Source organism: Petromyzon marinus (genome assembly GCF_048934315.1).
Source record: "Petromyzon marinus isolate PM22_M1 ecotype Great Lakes invasive population chromosome 68 unlocalized genomic scaffold, UKy_Petmar_22M1.pri1.0 chr68_unloc.1, whole genome shotgun sequence".
NCBI lineage: Eukaryota > Metazoa > Chordata > Hyperoartia > Petromyzontiformes > Petromyzontidae > Petromyzon > Petromyzon marinus.
In genome coordinates, this window is record NW_027422597.1 from 6,038,613 (window position 1) to 6,062,280 (window position 23,668).

The 23,668-nt window shown below is 48.9% G+C and overlaps 1 protein-coding gene across 1 annotated transcript; it reads right to left on the reverse strand.

Moving 5' to 3' along the window:
• Positions 1–526: 526 nt before the first annotated feature.
• Positions 527–10,896, reverse strand: LOC116958004 (E3 ubiquitin-protein ligase TRIM11-like). The gene is made up of 6 exons (XM_032980470.2): positions 10,339–10,896; positions 9,695–9,790; positions 6,815–7,048; positions 6,673–6,695; positions 6,147–6,250; positions 527–1,074 (listed from the first exon to the last, which is right to left on the reverse strand). Exons 1-6 carry the CDS (start codon positions 10,894–10,896, stop codon positions 527–529), a joined length of 1,563 nt encoding a protein of 520 aa, XP_032836361.2.
• Positions 10,897–23,668: the final 12,772 nt, after the last annotated feature.

Genomic DNA, 23,668 nt, shown 5'->3' on the forward strand with positions numbered 1-23,668 from the left:
AAACGTTATTTTTTATATAAATAAATAAATATGCCGTTTTCAAAATAAATTTATGCAAAGCTGGGACATTGTTGGCGCCTTTTGTATTCGGCGCCGTCTCTTTATTTGTTTATTAATTTGTAGATTTCATTTGCTCGGCAGTGGCTGTGTAGAGGGTTTGCTCCTCGTGTTTAATTAATGAACAGTGAGCACGAATGACGCTGTACACAACTACATTGTTGTTGTTTTTTTGTGTTCTGTAATTTTATTGTAGAATCGACGATACAAGCGTTACAATGCCACTGTCGTACGCATACATTTATACATTTTAAAATCATTAATATTATTGTTTTGACTTAAAACTTTTCTTGACTGATGACGACCACTTGTGTTGCGATCAAGACGTCATGAGTTTTGGGTTTTTTATTTGTATTTTTTATTTAGTGTTTATTATTTTTATTTTTTTATCTTTGTGACTTTACCGACGAGGGTGGTGAAGGCCGAGCGTCGTGGCGTCTGCCCTCTGCGCTGTTCACGTTCACCTCTCTCAGGACGCACCACTCAGATCCACAATCCTCACTGAGTCACCATCCTCCCACCCCACCGCCAGCCCAGGGTGTAAGGGCTGAGTGAATGTTTGATTAAACGAGTGCATTGGCGCCATGGAGTCGGCGCTGTAAAACGACAGCAGCCCCGCGTCCCAGTCCAGGTGGACCCCGACTCTCCGCGGAGGCTGCGGCACCGACAGTGGCGTCTCTACCCCGCCATGCAGCACTGAGAAGCTGTCGACATCTTTCCGTAGACACCAGGAGACTTCACTCCCTCCCAGGCCGCACACAGCACCACGCCCTCTCCGTGGGATCGTCCCGTACGCGACTCCCACCCGACACCGCCTCGCGCTCCCCACGTCCACCTCCCAGTAGTGTTGACCCGACGAGAAGTTCTCAGAGCACAGGGCTTGTGGCCAGCACTCAAAGCGGTGTGGGTGATGGGGGCGACCCTGGGGGACACCGCTCTGCGTCACGGCCCTGAGATCCGAGGAAATCTTGAGGAGGTCGCAGGCTGAGTTAGTGTCCAGAGTCGGTGAGCGTCCATCTGTGGTGAGTATTCGTGTAGACATACTAATATTAGAATTAGTGTACACATACTAATATTAGTTAGTATAAGTGTACACATACTAATATTAGTTAGTATTAGTGTACACATACTAATATTAGTTAGTATTAGCGTACACACGCTAATATTAGTTAGTATTAGTGTACACATATTAATATTAGTTAGTATTAGTGTACACAAACTAATATTAGTTAGTATTAGTGTACATATACTAAAATTAGTTAGTATTAGTGTACACATACTAACATTCGTTAGTATTAGTATACACACACTAATATTAGTTAGTATTAGTGTACAAATACTAATATTAGTTAGTATTAGCGTACACATACTAATATTAGTTAGTATTAGCGTACACATACTAATATTAGTTAGTATTAGCGTACACACGCTAATATTAGTTAGTATTAGTGTACACATACCAATATTAGTTAGTATTAGCGTACACACGCTAATATTAGTTAGTATTAGTGTACACATACTAATATTAGTTAGTATTAGTGTACACAAACTAATATTCGTTAGTATAAATGTATACATACTGCTAATCACTTGTGAATAATAATAATAAATCATAATAGCACTACACTAACTTTGTGTGTGTGCAGTGGTAGTGAAGAGTGGTGATGATGCCAGCGCCACGATGTTGACACCACTCTCACACCCACACACAGACATTGTGTGTCACAGCCTCGCACACTCTCACACCCACACACAGACATTGTGTGTCACAGCCTCGCACACTCTCACACCCACACACAGACATTGTGTGTCACAGCCTCGCACACTCTCACACCCACACACAAACATTGTGTGTCACAGCCTCGCACACCCTCACATCCACACACAGACATTGTGTGTCACAGCCTCGCACACTCTCACACCCACACACACAGACATTGTGTGTCACAGCCTCGCACACCCTCACATCCACACACAGACATTGTGTGTCACAGCCTCGCACACTCTCACACCCACACACAGACATTGTGTGTCACAGCCTCGCACACTCTCACACCCACACACAAACATTGTGTGTCACAGCCTCGCACACTCTCACACCCACACACAGACATTGTGTGTTACAGCCTCGCACACACTCACACCCACACACACAGACATTGTGTGTCACAGCCTCGCACACTCTCACACCCACACACAGACATTGTGTGTCACAGCCTCGCACACTCTCACACCCACACACAAACATTGTGTGTCACAGCCTCGCACACTCTCACACCCACACACAGACATTGTGTGTTACAGCCTCGCACACACTCACACCCACACACACAGACATTGTGTGTCACAGCCTCGCACACTCTCACACACACAGACATTGTGTGTCACAGCCTCGCACACTCTCACACCCACACACAGGCATTGTGTGTCACAGCCTCGCACACACTCACACCCACACAGACATTGTGTGTCACAGCCTCGCACACTCTCACATCCACACACAGACATTGTGTGTCACAGCCTCGCACACTCTTACACCCACACAAAAACATTGTGTGTCACAGCCTCGCACACTCTCACACCCACACACACAGACATTGTGTGTCACAGCCTCGCACACTCTCACACCCACACACAGGCATTGTGTGTCACAGCCTCGCACACACTCACACCCACACACACAGACATTGTGTGTCACAGCCTCGCACACTCTCACACCCACACACAGACATTGTGTGTCACAGCCTCGCAAACTCTCACACCCACACACAGACATTGTGTGTCACAGCCTCGCACACTCTCACACCCACACACAGGCATTGTGTGTCACAGCCTCGCACACTCTCACACCCACACACAGACATTGTGTGTCACAGCCTCGCACACTCTCACACCCACACACAGACATTGTGTGTCACAGCCTCGCACCCTCTCACACCCACACACAGACATTGTGTGTCACAGCCTCGCACACTCTCACACCCACACACAGACATTGTGTGTCACAGCCTCACACACTCTCACATCAACACACAGACATTGTGTGTCACAGCCTCACACACTCACACCCACACACAGACATTGTGTGTCACAGCCTCACACACTCACACCCACACACAGACATTGTGTGTCACAGCCTCGCACACTCTCACACACAGCCATTGTGTGTCACAGCCTCGCACACTCTCACACCCACACACACAGACATTGTGTGTCACAGCCTCGCACACCCTTACACCCACACACAGACATTGTGTGTCACAGCCTTGCACACTCTCACATCCACACACAGACATTGTGTGTCACAGCCTCGCACACCCTCACACCCACACACAGACATTGTGTGTCACAGCCTTGCACACTCTCACATCCGCACACACAGACATTGTGTGTCACAGCCTCACACACTCTCACATCCACACACAGACATTGTGTGTCACAGCCTCGCACACTCTCACATCCACACACAGACATTGTGTGTCACAGCCTCGCACACTCTCACACCCACACACAGACATTGTGTGTCACAGCCTCGCACACTCTCACATCCACACACAGACATTGTGTGTCACAGCCTCGCACACTCTCACACCCACACACAGACATTGTGTGTCACAGCCTCGCACACTCTCACATCCACACACAGACATTGTGTGTCACAGCCTCGCACACTCTCACACCCACACACAGACATTGTGTGTCACAGCCTCGCACACCCTCACATCCACACACAGACATTGTGTGTCACAGCCTCGCACACTCTCACACCCACACACAGACATTGTGTGTCACAGCCTCGCACACTCTCACACCCACACACAAACATTGTGTGTCACAGCCTCGCACACTCTCACACCCACACACAGACATTGTGTGTTACAGCCTCGCACACACTCACACCCACACACACAGACATTGTGTGTCACAGCCTCGCACACTCTCACACCCACACACAGACATTGTGTGTCACAGCCTCGCACACTCTCACACCCACACACAAACATTGTGTGTCACAGCCTCGCACACTCTCACACCCACACACAGACATTGTGTGTTACAGCCTCGCACACACTCACACCCACACACACAGACATTGTGTGTCACAGCCTCGCACACTCTCACACACACAGACATTGTGTGTCACAGCCTCGCACACTCTCACACCCACACACAGGCATTGTGTGTCACAGCCTCGCACACTCTCACACCCACACAGACATTGTGTGTCACAGCCTCGCACACTCTCACATCCACACACAGACATTGTGTGTCACAGCCTCGCACACACTCACACCCACACACACAGACATTGTGTGTCACAGCCTCGCACACTCTCACACCCACACACAGACATTGTGTGTCACAGCCTCGCAAACTCTCACACCCACACACAGACATTGTGTGTCACAGCCTCGCACACTCTCACACCCACACACAGGCATTGTGTGTCACAGCCTCGCACACTCTCACACCCACACACAGACATTGTGTGTCACAGCCTCGCACACTCTCACACCCACACACAGACATTGTGTGTCACAGCCTCGCACCCTCTCACACCCACACACAGACATTGTGTGTCACAGCCTCGCACACTCTCACACCCACACACAGACATTGTGTGTCACAGCCTCACACACTCTCACATCAACACACAGACATTGTGTGTCACAGCCTCACACACTCACACCCACACACAGACATTGTGTGTCACAGCCTCACACACTCACACCCACACACAGACATTGTGTGTCACAGCCTCGCACACTCTCACACACAGCCATTGTGTGTCACAGCCTCGCACACTCTCACACCCACACACACAGACATTGTGTGTCACAGCCTCGCACACCCTTACACCCACACACATACATTGTGTGTCACAGCCTTGCACACTCTCACATCCACACACAGACATTGTGTGTCACAGCCTCGCACACCCTCACACCCACACACAGACATTGTGTGTCACAGCCTTGCACACTCTCACATCCGCACACACAGACATTGTGTGTCACAGCCTCACACACTCTCACATCCACACACAGACATTGTGTGTCACAGCCTCGCACACTCTCACATCCACACACAGACATTGTGTGTCACAGCCTCGCACACTCTCACACCCACACACAGACATTGTGTGTCACAGCCTCGCACACTCTCACATCCACACACAGACATTGTGTGTCACAGCCTCGCACACTCTCACACCCACACACAGACATTGTGTGTCACAGCCTCGCACACTCTCACATCCACACACAGGCATTGTGTGTCACAGCCTCGCACACTCTCACACCCACACACAGACATTGTGTGTCACAGCCTTGCACACTCTCACATCCACACACAGACATTGTGTGTCACAGCCTCGCACACTCTCACACCCACACACACAGATATTGTGTGTCACTCCGCTGCTGGATGAGCGCCTCCCCACGCCGTGCGCGTCCTAGGGGGTTATTTGACCATACTTCACTGCTCTCGTCGGTGCGCATTGGCGATGGTGTGGATCGTGAACGTAGAAGCATGGAGGTGCAGTACAACAATGGTTCACGCTGCACTGCCCTTTGCTGGTGTGCTGTGTAAACATTCGGCACGAGGGAGACAAAGGTGACCGGGCGTGGTGCTGGCCACCCACTCCCTCGTGTGCCGTGCCGTCCTTCCTAGGTGCTGCTGCTCGCTAATAGCACTTGCCCCAGTACCCAGCAGTAGGGTTTAGAAGAATATTTAAACTGTTAAACTTATTTTATTTCAGAAGGTAGAGCCCACTGATCCATGTCGCTCTCTTTCAGAGTCTGCGTCTCTCTCCCCGTGGTAGCGTGGATTTTTGTCTGGCTACTAGCGTTTTTCCCTCTACGTTTAGAATCAATTTGCATTCAGAGGATTTGGTTGCTGCTGTAAATATCCACGTGATGAGCCACTTCGTAGAGCTGTCATTTGTGATAGTCAGGTCGCTTCCGAAAACAGAGCGACAAGGTTCAGTGGTTTCCTTACCTGGTGAAATAAAATGTTGTTGAAGGTGGGGAGCACAGAAGTGCAGTGCAACAGAGCGGGACACGCGGGTGCAAGACTGAGGAACTCACAAGCGAAAGGCAGGAATCTGTTCACGACCATTTCAAGGGAGCGGATCGTGGTGGCGTCCAGTGAAGTGGGAGGTGGGGGTGCAGATTCCTTTGAGATCTCTCTCCTGGGACAACCACCAACAGCATCACACACAACCTCGTTTAACCACAGCATTGGAATACTCAGCAGCCATAGCCCACACAGCAATGTTCTAACACGCAGCCCCTGTCTCACACACAGCCCGTGTCTCACACACAGCCTGCATGTCTAAAACACACAAACACACCCTGTCTAAAACACAAAGCCCGTGTGTCTAACACAGACAGCCCGTGTGTCTAACAGACAGCCCGTGTCTCACACACAGCCTGTGTTTCACACACACCCTGTCTCACACACACCCTGCGTCTCACACACAGACCGTGTATCTAACACACAGCCCGTGTGTCTAACACACACAGCCCGTGTGTCCAACACAGACAGCCCGTGTGTCTAACACACACATCCTGTGTTGTGAGTGTTTAATCGTGAGGCATTGAGGATCTGTACCTGCGCGTCTCCTCCAGGTGCCCCTGTGGAAGAGAGAGAGATCATGAGTGACGTCTCTAACCTTGCACCACGAGTCCCTCTGCCACTGCCCGCTCTGTTGTTCTGGACACCCAAACGGCGTCTCCACAGAGGCGCTCCCCACCTGCAGAAAGGCGAGCGAGTCCCTCTCGTGCTGCAGGTTGCTCAGGCGAGCGGCCGCTGCCTGGAGCTCCCCGATCTCCTGCTTGTGACGAGCGATGTCCTCGTCGATCCGGGACAGCAGCTCGCGCTCCTTCACAGCCACGCGTTGGAGAACCTCCCTCTCGTCCTCGTCCAGAGCCTTCTTTAGGCGGGCGAACTTGCCCGTGATGCGACCCCTGATCCCGGCCACCGATTCCTGCGGAGACGAGAGGACCACGGTTGGCCCCCTGAGCCATGAGCCACTCCGTGTGTGCGTGTGGACGCCGTGGTGGCAAGGAGATGTTGACTCCCTCGCCTGGTATACAGCAGGTCGGGGTTCGATCCTGATACTTGTATATTTGGAGTTTGGTCTCTCTGTAGTCATATGGATTTTTCTCCGGGTCCCCCTGTTTTTGCCTCCACATTTATGGTCAATGTCGCGCGTTTAGAGTATTTGGCTGCTATCAAAATCCACGTTACAATCAACCGCTTTGTTGAGCTATAATTTATAGTAGCCAGGTCGCTTCTGAAAAAAAGAACTACGTAGCTCAGTGGAGCCGTTCCTGGTAAAATAAAAATTAGTTTAGTCTATGGGTTTCTACGGGTCTCTATGCCTCTCTCAGGGTATCTCTATATGTCGCTGTTTATCTGTGTGTCTCTATGGTGTCTAGGTATCTCTATGGGGCTGGTATGTATATGGGTGTCTATGGATCGATATGGGTCACTATGTATATTTTGCTGCTGCTATATATTTCCACATGATAATGGTGATATCAGCAATTTCGTTGATCTGTAATTTGTGATATGCAGGTTGCTTCTGAAAAAGAGCTACACAGCTCAGTGGGCTTTACCTGGTAAAATAATAAAATAATATTCCCTAGTAGTGAATCATGCCCCAGTGACGAGGCGCCCATGGGACTGAGTCGATCCATTCCAAGGGGGCAAGAGGGGTGCTACTATTTTCTTGTTTCTCCCCTAGAGGGCGCTGGGGTCGTGGATGTTGAGACTCAGGTACTCGGAGTCCGGTGGAAACCCCCTCGTGGGTTCGACGAGATGTGGCGAGATGTTAACTACCTCGCCTGGTGTGCAGGGAGTCGTGGGTTCGATCACGACGATAATTCCTTCTGCATATTTGGAGTCTGCGTCTTTCTCCCTGTGGTCGCGTGGTTTTTTCTCCGAGTTCTGTGGCTTTTCCCTCCAAATTTAGAATTGGAGTAATCCAGGCCAGGTTTTCCCATAAGTCCGACTCGAGTTTATAATGCAAGGCATTTGTTATCTGTTGTGCACAACCCACAGTGCCCAAGACAGCATCTCCGGGTTCAAGCAAGCGTTTAGAGTACAGTATTTAGAGTATTTGGCTGCTATCAATTTCAACTGATAAGCCATTTCATTGAGCTATCATTTGTGATATTCAGGTTCCATCTGCAAAAGAGCTACATGGCACAGTGGGGCTTTAGCTGATGATGATTGCTTGTGCTGTGATCGAAACGTCGTGATTTGTTTATTATTTTTCAATGGTTTTACTTAACAGAACTCTGATGTTTGTCTAGGTCAAATCTTGTAATCAATATTTTATCTACTTCCTGTTGTGCAATCAATTCCAAATTTCCCACACGTACTCAGATCCGGTGACAATGCATGCCTGCATCAATTAATCAATTAATTGGCTCTTTTAAAGCAATAAACATTTTGTATGGACGGCTTATTAATTTAATATCAATTTGTGCAGGTCAAAAACGCCGCGGTCCTTAAACTCTGGAATCGCCTCGCCCAAGAATCAGGCGCCACATGTCTCTTGTTATCAAGTTATCGTCCACTTACCGTTGTTCAATCGAGTTATTTACTTTTTAGTGCATTTTCTTAATAAAAACGTTGTATTTCAAAAACATTTTAAAATGAGTTTATTACTCACTTTTTTGTATTTTATTGTTATTAAAAATATACATTATCTACGTGACTTTACCGAAAGACCCAAATGATAAGAATTCCTTCAGTCATGAAAGCTTTATGTCAAGAAAATTGAAATAGTTTAGTCTATGGGTCTCCATGTATCTCTATGTGTCCCTATGTATCACTATTTGTCCCAAAGTATCTCTATGTGTCTCTATGGGTCTCTATGGGTCTCTATGCATCTCTATGTGTTCCTTTGTATCACTTTTTGTCCCAAAGTATCTCTATGGGTCTCTATATATCTCTATGGGTCTCCATGTATCTCTATATGTCCCTATATATCACTATTTATCTCAATGTATCTCTATGGGTCTCTATGTATCTCTTTGGGTCTCTATGTATCTCTATGGGTCTCTATGTATCTCTATGGGTCTGCTGCTATATTTCACGTGATGATGATGCGAGCCACTTTGCTGAGCTGCTATTGTTTGTGACAGCCAGGGTCACTTCTGAAAAAATCTACACAGCTCAGTGGGGCCTTACCTGGTAAAATAAAAATAGTTGTAGTTTCAATAAACTCAGGGGATGTGATTAGGGATGGCGTGAGGTGCAGCTGAGCGGTGTTCGTGCTTCTGCTTCCGTGCCGGTGCACTACTTCCAGTGCAGCACAACAGCTGCACCACAGCTCAACCCCGACAATCCGTGACAATCTCAACATTTTTTTGCCACAGGAGTTGAAGACGCCATGCCGAGTAACCCGACGTCGCGGCAGACTCGCCGATGCGGTTATCGAATGCCGTAAACGTGCAACCACCTCGTAGTTAATGTTGAGTTTGTAAGTCAAATATAGTTATAGTAAGACGCATCACTGTTATGAAGCTGCACGAAGTTCGCTTGAATTAATTTTTACCTCCACGATTTCCACACTGGGTGGAGGTCACGGGGGTCAAAGAGCCCGGCCCGGACATGGTACCTGCGCCTCCTTGCGAGCGGCCTCCATCCGCTTCACGGACTCCTCCGCCTCCTTCCTCTTCTCCTCCACCGCTCGCGTCTCTTCCCCTACGCGCGTCTGTAGAGAGAGACGAGACGTCACCAGGGGGAGACTCCAGCCCCCTGAGCCACCCCTCACACCGCCCTTCCCTCCACACCGACCCCTCTACAGCAAAGGCCCTCATCTCCACGCTGCCTCTCTATAGCGACTGAAACGGGGGCATAGGGAGTGGGCAAGCTGATGCCTCGTTGCAGCAGTAGTCGGTGGGAGCCGTGCAAGCTTGGTGGCCTTACCGACTCGGACCCAAGAGCCCATGTGCCCACATCTGTCTCGTTTAGAAGATAAATTTAATATTATTGTTTATCAGGTGGCTGTGATATTTGTCTCAAATCTCTGTCCACTTAATTTTTTTATACGGCAATTATGTTTGATGAAAGCCTAGGATTTAATACATCTTGAGGCTCTTTCCTGAAATGCAAACCAGAAAATTACCTACACAGGCAGAGAGACAGAGGTTCAAGAGAGCATGAACACACGATAGTTTTTTTTTTAATTATCAGATGTTGTGTAGCCGAGTGACAGAATTGATCAGATAATGTTATGGTGTCTCACTCTGAGGGCCTCACCTTCCGTGTCTCGTGCTCGTCCTTCAGCATGGTGACATCATGTCCTTTGTGTTCTCCTGCGATGGTACAAGATGAGCAAACCAGGCTTCTATCTACTGTGCAGTAGAATTCCAGCTCCCGTTTGTGATTACGGCATCTTCTCTCGTCCAAGCTCGCAGTGGGATCCACCACGGCGTGGTCTCTCAACCTGGGATTCTCCACGTGAGGCCTAAAGTGAGAAAAACAGTAGGACATCTCACATCTCAGGCAGGTCTTCACTGCAGGAGTGTGGCCGTCACCGCAGATGTCACACATGACGACCGCGGCCATCCCGTCTCCAACTCTGAGCTGCTCCACCAGGTTGACGAGGGCCACGTTCCTCCTCAGCTGGGGTCGCACAGGGAAGGTCGCTCGGCACTGCGGGCAGCTGAAGCTGCTCGCCGTCTCCCAGGTGGCATCCAGGCACTGCAGGCAGAACGAGTGTCCGCAGCTCAGCGTGGAGGGGCAGACGAACGTGCCCAGGCAGATGGAGCAGCGCAGCTCACTATCCACACTCTCACTGGGAGTCGCGTACGCCATGACTCATGAGCTTCGTTGGGATCGCTTGCTGTGTGGATGAGAGAGACCCTGGACCAGGACCTCTCTCTTATAGCGACGGTGAAGAAGGAAGTAAAATACTAAAATATTTTCATTGTCGTTACTGACATCACGAGACACTGCTTGGAATGTCAACCCGTGTCCTTGGTGCGCAAACAGCAGCTTCAATGTTAACATTGTTACAGTACACACCTTGACACGAACAAAATGTATCAAAGGAATGTAATATTTTAACAAATATATTAATTTAAAGAAATGAGTTGTTGATGTTGTTAATATAAAATCCGTGAGCCTCAGCTACGGTGGCTCATTCATGAGATGAGTATCGAGAGATAAACTTATCCTTCCATAGCTCAGCGCAGAAGTTGGTGTTGCTGGTAAGACAGAGCAATGGATTGGGTGCCACCGTGGTTATATGTTATTTCGCTCGCCTTACGGCTGTTTTATATTTAAAGTTTGCGTCTTTCTCTCTTTCCCCTTGTTCTCGGGAATTTGTAGCTGGATCCTCCGGTTTACCCTCCACATTTAGAATCAACATCACGCATTCAGAGTATTTGGCTGCAATCAATTTTCACATAAGCCACATCATTGCGCTCTCATTTGTAAAAGCCACTTCGCTTCTGACAGAGCCACATAGCACAGTGAGCCTTACCTTTTAAAATTAAGAGTTTGTGTAGTTGTTGATATCTCATGATGTCCTCTAGTTCCATTTCAGTGTAATTACCCCAACGTGACGAATTGCTTTAATGTTATTGTGGCATCCCATATGGAATTTGTCTGTAGACTCCCGTGACCCATCCTGGAATCTTGAAATGTTTGCTAGCAGTGTGAATATATCACCAACTCTACCTGCCTCCATCACCCACTGCTGGCGATGTCACCATCTCTCACTCTCACCTTGTCCGAGATTGGAGATTCCCATTCCGACTATTCACAGCCACACCCACCACCTATTTCACTTGCGTTGTTGTTTCATATTCGCAGGTACGGCTATTGCACATGCGTCCTCCATCCGTCTTTCTACACCCCCCTCACTAAGTGGTCCGGGCTTTGCTCATCACACCACGATGCCCCTCCAGCGTGTTGAGGCACAGCGTGGTGCGATGTACAAACATCTTGGCAGCTAGACAAAGCCTGATGGCTGCTCTTAAAGGTTTATCAGAAGAACCAGAAGTTAAATTCCCTAAGTCGAGCCCATTGAGCTAACACGTAAATTTTCAAGGGGGTTTTAACTGGCAGACATCATCAAAGCATTCCACAAGTACACAAAAACAAAGATTTCCTGTATAACCTTATCAGATTGTTGTGGCAAGTGCTGTTAGCGAGCACCTACGAAGGTCGGCACTTCACACAAAGGGGTGGGGTGCCCAGCACCACGCCCGGCCGCCTTTGTCTCTCGAGTTTTTACGCACCACACCAGGTAATAATTTGAGGCTGAGTTGACCTAGGGGAGGCCCAGCATCAGTTCAGATAATCGTTATTGGTGTTGGCCGTGAGCGGGAATCGAACCCGGGTATCCAGGTTCATAGAACAGCGCTGGAACGACCACAATTACACACCCACTCACACACACACTCTCCCACGCACTAATACACCCACACACTCATCCACCCTCCCACTCACCTACTCTCACACACACTTCAGAATCAGAAGAATTATAAGTTTACTTCCCTGACGAGAGCCCACTAGGACCCTGCAGATGTGATCAAGTTTGTCTTTGGTGGCTTGGCCCTCCCCAACTCTCTGTCCAGCACGAAAGACCCGGGCAACTAAAATAACAATGTAAATATGAGACGTGTATTTATACGTACGTGTTGAACTTCTTTCACATGGAACGTAGCCAACCGTACTAATCGGAGGTTTATAAAAATACAAACTAAACAGAACAAGTAGCAGTTCTACAGAAATTAATTTGTCAATTTTCATTATTTCAAAGTGCAAAGCTCTGGTAGCTTACTGACTGAACCGGATCAGTCTTGCACTCAGGTGGCAGCGGGTGGGATGCGTTGTGCATGACTTGTACGAGTGGCAGAACTGGCGAGACCTGTATTTCTGTATGGGGGTGGTTTTGTTGCAATCAAGTTGATGGATTGCATTTTGAAGGCATTTCTTTCAATCTCCATGATGCTCATTCTTGGTTTTTTTTGCCATACTTCAATCGGCACCCTGGACACCCTCTCCTGTGCTCTATATATCGGGTCTTGAAAATTTTATAAAAATAAATAAATGGAAATTGAGAAATTTGTAATTTTCCGAAACTATGCAAATTAATGTAATAATGCAAAAATGTATGATATTCATGGAGGTGTAATTGTATTAAGTTATGCAAGTGTATGCGATTATGCTAATGTATGTAATTATGCTCATTACGCTCTGCCTCGTTGTCCAGGGTTGTATTATCAATCGGGATAATACAATGATTCTCGCTTTAACTTTTACTGATTATCAGAATCAGAATCAGAAAGGGTTTTATTCGCCATGAAAGTTCACACAGACACGGAATTTACTTTGGCAGGATGGTGCATACATTAAACATATAAGAATCTAAAATCTTAAATAAGGGGTAAACAAGTCTTACTATAATAATGGTTCAAAGTATAACTAACACCAAGGGGCTAAAGTATATAAAATTGAATAAATATCGAATATAAAATAGCTATAACATACAATATAAAAATTAAAAATACAAAGAGGGTAACATAGTTAATATTGGCAAGGTGTCATTTTGTGGATAAAATGTTAAAGTCAGTGTAAGCACTTGGCCTTGTTTAACAGGCCAGCAGCAGATGGGAAGAAACTGTCTTTATGGCGTGAGGTTTTGGTCCTGATGGACCGCAGCCTTCTGCCGGAGGGGAGTTGCTGAAACAGAGAGTGTCCAGGGTCGGATGAATCTGCCACAATCTTCCTCGCTCGCCTCATGGTCCTCGTGGTGTGCAGGTCCTCGAGGGTTGGTTGATTGCAGGCAATCACCTTCTCAGCAGTGTGGGTGATACGCTGCAGTCTGCTCTTGTCCTTGGCAGTGGCAGCAGCGTACCAGACGGTTATGGAGGAGGTGAGGATGGATTCAATGATTGCTGTATAGAATTGCACCATCATTGTCTTTGGCAGGTTGAATTTCTTCAGCTGCCATAGGAAGTACATTCTCTGTTGTGCTCTCTTGGTGAGGGAGCTGATGTTCAGTTCCCACTTGAGGTCCCGGGAGAAAATAGTGCCCAGGAAGCGGAAGGACTCTACAATTTTGACTGGGGAGTCGCACAGGGTGATCGGGGTGAGTGGGGCTGTATTTTTCCTGAAGTCCACAACCATCTCAACTGTCTTTAGAGCATTTAGCTCAAAGTTGTTCCGGCTACACCAGGTCACCAAGTTGTCAGCTTCACACCTATAGTCAGACTCATCCCCACCAGAGATCAGCCCAATGAGGGTGGTGTCGTCCGCAAACTTCAAGAGTTTGACGGACAGATGATTGGAGGTGCAGCTGTTGGTATACAGGGAGAAGAGCAGTGGGGAAAGGACGCAGCCCTGAGGCGTTCCGGTGCTGATGGATCTGGAGTCAGAGACTTGTGTTCCCAGCTTAACGCACTGCTTCCTGTCAGACAGGAAGTCTGTGATTCACCTGCAGGTAGAGTCGGGCACGTTCAGCTGGAAGAGCTTGTCCTGAAGCAGGGCAGGGATGATGGTGTTGAAGGCAGAGCTAAGTCCACAAACAGGATCCTGGCGTAGGATGCTGGGGAGTCCAGAAGCTGTTGGGTGAAGTGGAGGGCCATGCTAACTGCGTCGTCCACAGACCTGTTGGATCTGTAGGTAAACTGAAGGGGGTCCAGGAGAGGGTCTTAGTGTTTTTCATATCTGGTCTTAAAATTCAGATCTCACCGCAGGATACAGTTCTTATAATTAAGATTATTAAGCATGAACTTAGGAAGGCACCACTCATACTCGTCTGTGTTAAGCAACTTTATTCTGTAAACAAAAACATAACACTCTAATAAGGGAACTCTTATGCTAGGAATGTCACAGGACTCCTGGAGATGTCCTCCTCATTGATCCGTACATTTAACCCTCAATGATCACGTTTTTTAAACTGGGTAACAGAACAATCGGTTAATTCCTCAGAGTAACGCGAGCATGCACGCAAACATTTATTATGAATTTCTCACGCTATATATTAATTGTTTATGGTTGCACTTTATTTTGCCCATTCAGTGTTAGCCGCTGCGGTCGTGACGGGATTTTCTTTGTATTCTTCTTGTTCTATTCCCTTCATGTTCTATTTTTCCAAATTCCCAAAATTACATTGCAAATGATTTCCCTTTTTTTACCAGGTAATAGCCACTGAGCTATTACGAAGGCTTATAATGTGGAAATTTACAGCAGCCAATTACTCTGAGCACTTTTTTATTCTAAATATGAAGTGAAAAACCTGCCGAATCCAGAGAAAAATCCACATGACCAGAGGGAGTGAGAGAACATGCAAACACCAAATATACAGGCGTGAGGGTCGAGATCGAACCCACGACCTCGTGTATACCAGGCAAGGGAGTTAACATCTCACCACCACGGTGAGATTTAATCTCAATTGTGATTGCACACAGCAGCTACAATCATCGCCTGCTACTGGCAGACTCCTGCACCAATTTACGCTTGCAGATGAGACTCATTCTGGTATCTCCAGTTCTCGGCAGGTTAAACCTTGACCTTGAATACCTATTCACGTACCCACCTGGTGACAATCAGAAATACATCAAGGTGGTTACCGAGGCACAGTTTATGAGGAGGGTTCCAACAATATTTTAGGCAGGGGAGAGGTGAAGTTGCCTGAATAGTTCCAGATATTGTGGGTAAAGAGGCTACGAGAGTAGCCACCAACCTAGATTTACGTGGACACCCACAAGTGCACAGACCCATAGAACAGAACGAGTCTCTAAGATCCACTCAGAGGAACCCGTAGACTTGTGGAGAAACTTTGACGAACAATGCAGTGGAGCAGCAGCGCATGCTGGGAGCAAGGAGTTATTGGAGTGGAAAAAGCGGGCAAGTGGAAAGGGTGGTTGGCTTCATTCAGATCGCTCGCTGTGTGGCTCAGAGAGACGCTGGACCAGGACCTCTCTCTTAAAGCGATGGTAAAGAAGGAAGTAAAATACTTAGAATATTTGCATTGTCGTTATTGGCATGATGAGACACTGCCTGGAATGTGAACCTGCATCCTATGTGCACAAACACAATGCACACGGATACTGTACTCACCTGTTGGGATTTAGCTTTAATGAACAGAATATATCAAATGAATCTACTCTTTAAAAAAAAAACCGCATGCAAAGAAAAAACACACTTAAATAAAGAATTTGTTATTGTTGATATTAACATAAATCAAAAGGCTCAGCTGCGAAAGCTCATTCGTGAGATGAGTACCAAAAGATAGACTCATCCTTCCACAGCTCAGTGCACAAGTCGGTGTCTATGGTAAGACAGAGCAATGGATTGCGTGCCACAGTGGAGAGATGTTATCTCCCTCACCTGATGTACAGGAGGATCTGGGTTTTATCTGATGCTGGCTGTATATTTGGAGTTTGCATCTCTCTCCGCGTGGTCGCATGGAGTTTTCTCCGGTTCCTCCGGTTTTTCCCTTCACATTTATAATCAACATCACAAGTTTAGAGTACTTGGCTGCAATCCATTTACACCTGATAAGCCACTTCATTGCGCAATCATTTGTGCCAGGTAACTTCTGAAAAAGAGCTCAGTGGGCTTTACCTGGTAAAATAAATTGTAGTTGTAGATATTATGTGATGTTCTGTAATTCCATCTCCGCGTAATTATCCCAATGTAATGAGTTGCTTGAATGTCATTGTGACATCTTAGATGGAATTTGTCACAGACTCCCGTGACCCATCATGGAATCTTGAGGCTTTTGCTTGCAGTGTGAATTTATCACCCATTCTACCTTCATCCAACACCCACTGTTTGCGATGTCACCGTATCTCACCTTTTCCGAGACTGGAGATTCCCGTGCCGACTAATCACCATTCAAAGCCTCACCGACTGCTTAGAGCAAGAACGGCCATCGGCGTGCACCATTAAGTGGCACTGCTCACGACCCCTCACGTCCATTCTCATTGACGTGCGCACACTCCTCCACTTTGATGTTGTAGCTCGTGTGCCTACATGCAGAGGATGCTGTCACGCATGGTTCATTTGATTTAAAAATATATTCCAAACAGCAGTGTTTTCCCTGTTCTTTGTGATGTACAATGGGTGAGTGGCCTTCGTGCGAGTGAAAAAGTTCATCCAAACCGCACCGGGATTGTTCACCCGACGCTGCAGGGACGAGCCGTCACGAGCACGCCATGCCCACAGGACGTCCACAACGCGCCCAGGTGTCTCTCTACTCTGTGCTCTGTACAAGACGCATCTACTCACACTCGCCTGCCCCTAACATCCACCATTTAACAGGGCGGAGGGGGGACTGGTATTTTATTATTATTTTAATTTGCTTGTTGTTTATTTTGCTATTCATGTATTCAATCTTGATTTAAAGCTTTCGTGACTGCATACCGAAATACCCAAAGAATATTCACGTATTATTCACACATGCATTTGTATCAATATTATTTTTTATTAAATATTATGTTATTTAAATAATTACATAAATACTAAATATAAATTTTATTATTACCTTATTATTCACAAATAATTCACGTTATGAATTGTTTTTATCATTATAAAAAAATAATTCAAATGCGTCTATTCATGTTACTTGCACATTTCATTTATACTAATTGTACTATTCATTATTAATTTAATTATTACATTTCTTTATTCATACATTTTCTTTACTTATTATTCACTTTATTTGCTACTTAAGGTTCTTCTACTATTCGTTGTGCGCAGTTGCAAATTGACCCGGTGAGGTCGTGATAGGTTTGTTTTGTTCCGTTCCTGTTGCTCTGTGGCCCTGGTACCCTTCCCATGCTGCTGTGATGTGCACCGATGCCCACTTTAGTGAGGGCGATGTTGGCACGCAGACTGAAGATCGATTGAAGAGGACAAATGCAATCCCTTCAAGTCCAGTCAATGTCTCGTTACTTGAAAAAAAATGTAAAACCTTACCCATGGCTCGAGGAGTATCCTGAAGCTCATTAAATAACTTAACAATTATTATTGGTATCTCAGCTCCACCCGAACAAACAATGAAAGCTGTCAATGCTCTTAACATTTCCACTTTCAACTGAAGAAGATTCAAATCTTGACGATGGTCGCAGCACGTGGAGGGAACGTCACAGACATCGCGCTGATCAACAAGGGGCAGAACCTGAAAGCGCATCGGAGAGAGGCACAATGCGTAACCTGCACACCGCACTCCGACGTGCACGCCGCTCACCAATCCAAGCGCCACAGTCCAGGCTCAACCTTGCGCAGCTTCCGAGATCTGAAAAAGAAAAATCTACATTCCGGGTTGATTTGGCCACAGCCTCTTGTGAAATCTCCCGTGCACTTTCATTGTTCAGCGCGCCCCGCAAATCCCAGCGGTAGAGTGGCAGCGCCCTCGCGTGGCGCGCACCAACACCGCTCCAGGCACCGCCGGGACCCAAACAACGTCTGGGAATCGGTCGCGATTCGTGACTTGGTCCGCAACTCTGGACCAGTGCCGGCAGTAAAACAATGAACCCCACGTGACCCCCTACATCCCCATCTCCCCCACCCCCTACGGGTCCCTCCTCTCGCGTGACAAGCCCCAAGCCCCCCGCAATCAGACAACCCCCCCACCTCAAGCATCCTTCCCTCGCAACCCGCAGCAACCCATCCCCCTACCCCTCCCCCGACCCCTCCCACGACCCCTCCCACTAACCCGCCCACTCCGCAACCCCTCCCACTACCCATCCCCCTACCACTCCCAAAACCCCTAACCCCCCCCCCCTCCTCGCATCCCGCTCAGCGGATCCCTCCGTGCGGTCCATCGCTGCCGCTCAGCCAGGCCGCTCGCTCACTCAACGTAACGCGTCGTGTTAGAGGCATCCTGGACCACGGCAACGGTGTGAAGGAGCGACGTCAGCGGGGCGCGAGTTCACGTTGAGTTTCAAGTTTTCAAGTTTCATTTATTAGGTATAGCCCTGTGAGCCATGCGGCTCTTGAGTCGGGTGCAACCGCAACATACAAAATTTGAACACAGAACATCTTAAAGCGACAACGCGTAACAGAAACATCCTGGAATAAACCAGCAAATATTCCACGCAAAAAAACGTATTAAAACGCTGTGTGCAAAAATCAATGTGGTACAAGCCAACAACAACAACCATATGACAATTTAGATTATCCATATGTTTTCGAATCACCAAAATAAAGCTGTAAAAACAATGTAACAATAGTAATCATAGGAACTGTGAATTTAAATTTAACAATAAACGATATACATAACACGTACGACAAAAAAACTGCAGCCATAGCTGGCAGCACGACACTCCCAGTGTATGATGTGTGAGTGAGTCAGCAGCAGAGTGAGTGTATGATGTGCGAGTCAGCGAAATGATGAGTGAGTCAGCAGCAGCGTGAGTGAGTGTATGATGTGTGAGTCAGCGCACGATGTGTTAGCGCATGATGAGTAAGTCAGTGTATGATGTGCGAGTGAGCCAGCAAACAATGAGTGAACCTGTGTATGATGAGTGAATGGGTCAGTGGTTGTGCGAGTGTATGATGTGTGAGTGAGTAAGCGCATGATGAGCTAGTCAGTGCATAATGTGTGAGTGAGTCAGTGCGTGATGTGAGTGACTCAGTGTATGATGTGTGAGTGAGTCAGTGTATGATGTGTGAGTGAGTCAGTGCATGGTGTGAGTGAGTCAGTGTATGATGTGTGAGTGAGTCAGTGTATGATGTGTGAGTCAGTGCATGGTGTGTGAGTCAGTGTATGATGTGTGAGTGAGTCAGTGCATGGTGTGAGTGAGTCAGTGCATGGTGTGAGTGAGTCAGTGTATGATGTGTGAGTGAGTCAGTGTATGATGTGTGAGTGAGTCAGTGTATGATGTGTGAGTCAGTGCATGGTGTGAGTGAGTCAGTGTATGATGTGTGAGAAAGTCAGTGTATGATGTGTGAGTCAGTGCATGGTGTGAGTGAGTCAGTGTATGATGTGTGAGTCAGTGCATGGTGTGAGTGAGTCAGTGTATGATGTGTGAGAAAGTCAGTGTATGATGTGTGAGTGAGTCAGTGCATGGTGTGAGTGAGTCAGTGCATGGTGTGAGTGAGTCAGTGTATGATGTATGAGTGAGTCAGTGTATGATGTATGAGTGAGTCAGTGTATGATGTGTGAGTGAGTCAGTGTCGGCTCCCTCTACTTGCGCCGTCGCCCCGCCCCCCCCCTTGACTCCGTCGGCCCCCCCCCGGCTCCATCGCCCCCCCCCCGCTGGCTTTGTCGCCCCCCCCAGCTCCATCGCCCCCCCGCTGGCTCCGTCGGCCCCCCCCTGGCTCCGTCGCCCCCCCCCCCAGCTCCGTCGGCCCCCCCCTGTCACCATCGCCCCCCCCCCGGCTCCGTCGCCCCACCCCCCCGACTCCATCGCCCCCCCCTGGTTCCGTCGGCCCCCACCAGCTCCGTCGCCCCCCCCCAGCTCCGTCGGCCCCCCCCGGCTCCGTGGCCCCCCCCCCGACTTCGTTGCCCCCCCTGGCTCCCTCACCCCCCCCCCCAGCTCCGTCGCCCCCCCCGACTCCGTCGGCCCCCCCTGGCTCCGTCGGCCCCCCTCCGGCCCCCCCGGCCCCCCCGGCTCCGTCGGCCCCCTCACAAACGGCCTCGCCAGCCGCTGCTGGCCGCGCGCGCCTCAGGCGGCCATCTTGTGGGCTGCGCGGGCCTCTCGGCCGTGAAGCTGGCGAGGAATCCCGTGCCGGCGTTCCACGTGGGGTCTCCTCGTGATGGGAGCCCCACGGTGTCCGCGTCTCTGCCGCTCAGGGCTGCGCTGCCACCCGGTGTGGGGAGCGGTGGCGCAGCGGTTAGCGGCGCGCTGCGCTACGAACCCAGGCCGACCGAGTTGGATTCCCGCGCACGACTGCCAACGCCGGCAACGAATGATCTGAACACCGGTCCTGCCCCCCCCTCTCCCCCGAGATCGACTCGGCCTCAAATGTGTACCTGGTGCGGTGTATAGTAAACATCGCCACTAGGGAGACAAAGGCGGCCGGGCGTGGTGCTGGCCACCCACCCCCTCGTGTGCCACAATGGCGGCCTTCATAGGTGCTGCTACTCGCTAACAGCACTTGCCCCAACAGTCTGTTAAGGCTACACAGGGGATCTTTGTCGTTGTCTCACTAGCCTGGGCTGTGCTGTAATCGAGTGATACAAAAGATCGATGTAACTTTTTTACCGTCATAAATGCAAGCAGCTGATTAATACATAGGCTGGATGCTATGGAGATGCGCGCCACAGTCGCTATGCATGGCGACGTGCGTGTGACGTCACCACGCACAACACGTGAGAATCAGTGACTACTTCAGCACTACCCGGCTGTGTGTTGGAGAGTGAACCCACTACAACGTTGACAATTTGAGTTCCGTGACGTCTCGCTGGTGACTACAACAACAAGCAGCTGTATCGGGCGATTTGCCAGGCAAGGCCCACTGAGCTATGCGGTTCTTTTATAGTTCCACTCATAGAAGTGACCTCGCCACACGTGACGACAGCTCAATGAAGTGGCTTGTCACGTAGAAATTTTTAGCAGACAAATATTCATAATTCTAAATGTGGAGGTTAAACCGGAGGACCCGGGGAAAAATCCACGCGACCACAGGGAGAGAGAAACACAGAAACTCCAAATATACAGCAGGCGTCGTCAGGGTCGGGATCGGACCCACAAACTCCTGTACACCAGTCGAGGTAGTTAACATCTCCTAGCCGCCATGGCGCTTTGATGTGGAATGATGCTTTGAGCCTCGTGTCAGTGTCTTGTGCACCAAGATACTTCTCATCCTATTGTCACCCTTTAGATCGCTGTCGGTATCCTGAACAGAAACAAAACACTTGCTTGTTAACTTCTGAAGATCATAAAATATTAAGGGGGGAAGGGGAGACGGGGGAGGATGGGGAGGGGGTAGAGTGGGAGGAGTGGGAAGGAGGAGGGGGGAGACACTCTGTAAGCGTAGTGATGGCAGTGGAATGAAATCACTGAGCATGCTTCACGACCATATTGATGATGGAACCCGGCTTGTGACGAAGCCTTTTGAAGGCGAGGGTCACGCTAGGGGCTGCGAGGTGGCCAGATGGCGACACATGGAGTAGGTTCGTGACACCCTCCTTGACGCTCCTCGCCTTCATCTCCGTGACGCTCCCTGCGGTTGCGACGCTGAGACGACGTCGTGGGCAGCAGGGGGCAGTGCAGCGACATCCGTGGCTGTCCCTGCACTGTGATAGACTCCCAACGTCTGTCCACGTGTCCCGTCTTCACAACCCGCGCTTGGCAGCGTGGCAAAGTCCGGTCAAAGAACTCCCCTAGACCCGCACGGCATAAGTGGCCTCCGTCTGTGTACATATCTACGTACGTACGTGTGAACTTCTTTAGCACCATACGTAGCCAACTGCGCTAATCAGAGGTGCGTGAGTCCAGGGTGGGTTGACAAAAATAACAACAACAAGAACGATGATTTCAACTTGTAGAATGCTGCACGGTAAGTCGCTCGCTCTCGTGCAGAGAGGACGACCTCAGAGGCGCCAGGAGGAAGGAGCGGGATAGGCAGCAGCCAGGCGGTGAGGAGCCGGCCCCACCAACAATTGCCCCGAGCTCTGCGCTCCTCCACTTCAAATTAAAGTGGCGTAACGATTTTTTCTTATTAGGGGCTTAAAAGTTATGGGAGGAGAACGGAGAACCCGGAGGAAGGGGAGGGTTGGAGGGAGGAGGGAGTAGATTCCCATTCGGAGGCACTGGTGGGCTGGTCTTGTATGGGAAAATTACAAATGTAATGTTAATTCGCGATCATTGTCAACACATTGCCTGGAATCTTCTCCAGGTGGAGGCACATGTCTTACGGAATTTTTTAAATGTCCCAGAAGTGTTCACATTTTTTGAAGAACCCTGTTTATATCTAATTATTGTTTATATAATTATATATAGTTATTGAAGCACCCTGTATTGATAATAATTATTGAAGCACCCTCTATAAAAAATATATTGCCCGTGGCCCGAATTTGTGTGCGGCGTGTTTACAAAATGCCTGGGGGCCGATTTTCTTGTTAGTTCCCAGTCCCTGTTACTGGGAGAAGTTCATGCATGGTGGTGGTGGTTGTGGTTTTTGTTGTGTTGGTTGTGGTGGTGGTGATGGTTGTTGTGGTGGTTGTTGTTGTGATGGTTGTTGTTGTTGCTGCTCCACCGCCTTCTGACGAGCACCAGGGCCACGTGGCACAGCAGCGTCAGCAGTGATCCAGTGAGGCTGCAGGGTGCCCCTCAGGGCCTCTGTTTTTGTTGTCGCCAGTGCGGTGACGTGGTGACGTCACAGCAGGACTCCCCCAGTGGCGGGAATCCAGAATGTCAGAATCTGTTGTGCAGGAGGAGGAATCCGATGAGCTGTGAAGCTCTTTGTGTTCACAGATTGTGCAGTGGTAAGGGGCGGGCGTGGGGGGAGGGCGTGGGGGGGTGGGGAAGAGGGGTGACGTGGTGACGTCACCACGTTAGGGGAACGTGCCTGGCGACGTCACCTTGTTGGGGGAGCGTGCGTGGTGACGTCACTACGTCCATGACGCTGCAGCAGCAGACAACTTGAACTTGCCAGAAAAAGTGGAAAAACCCTATTA

Excerpts from the sequence above, each read along its gene's own strand:
- LOC116958004 (XM_032980470.2), bottom strand. The coding sequence starts at position 10,896 with ATGGCGTACGCGACTCCCAGTGAGAGTGTGGATAGTGAGCTGCGCTGC. Across the intron at positions 9,791-10,338 it reads ACGAGCACGAGACACGGAAG|ACGCGCGTAGGGGAAGAGAC; the intron begins GTGAGGCCCTCA and ends CTCTCTCTACAG. Across the intron at positions 6,696-6,814 it reads ACTCGCTCGCCTTTCTGCAG|GGGCACCTGGAGGAGACGCG; the intron begins GTGGGGAGCGCC and ends TCTCTTCCACAG.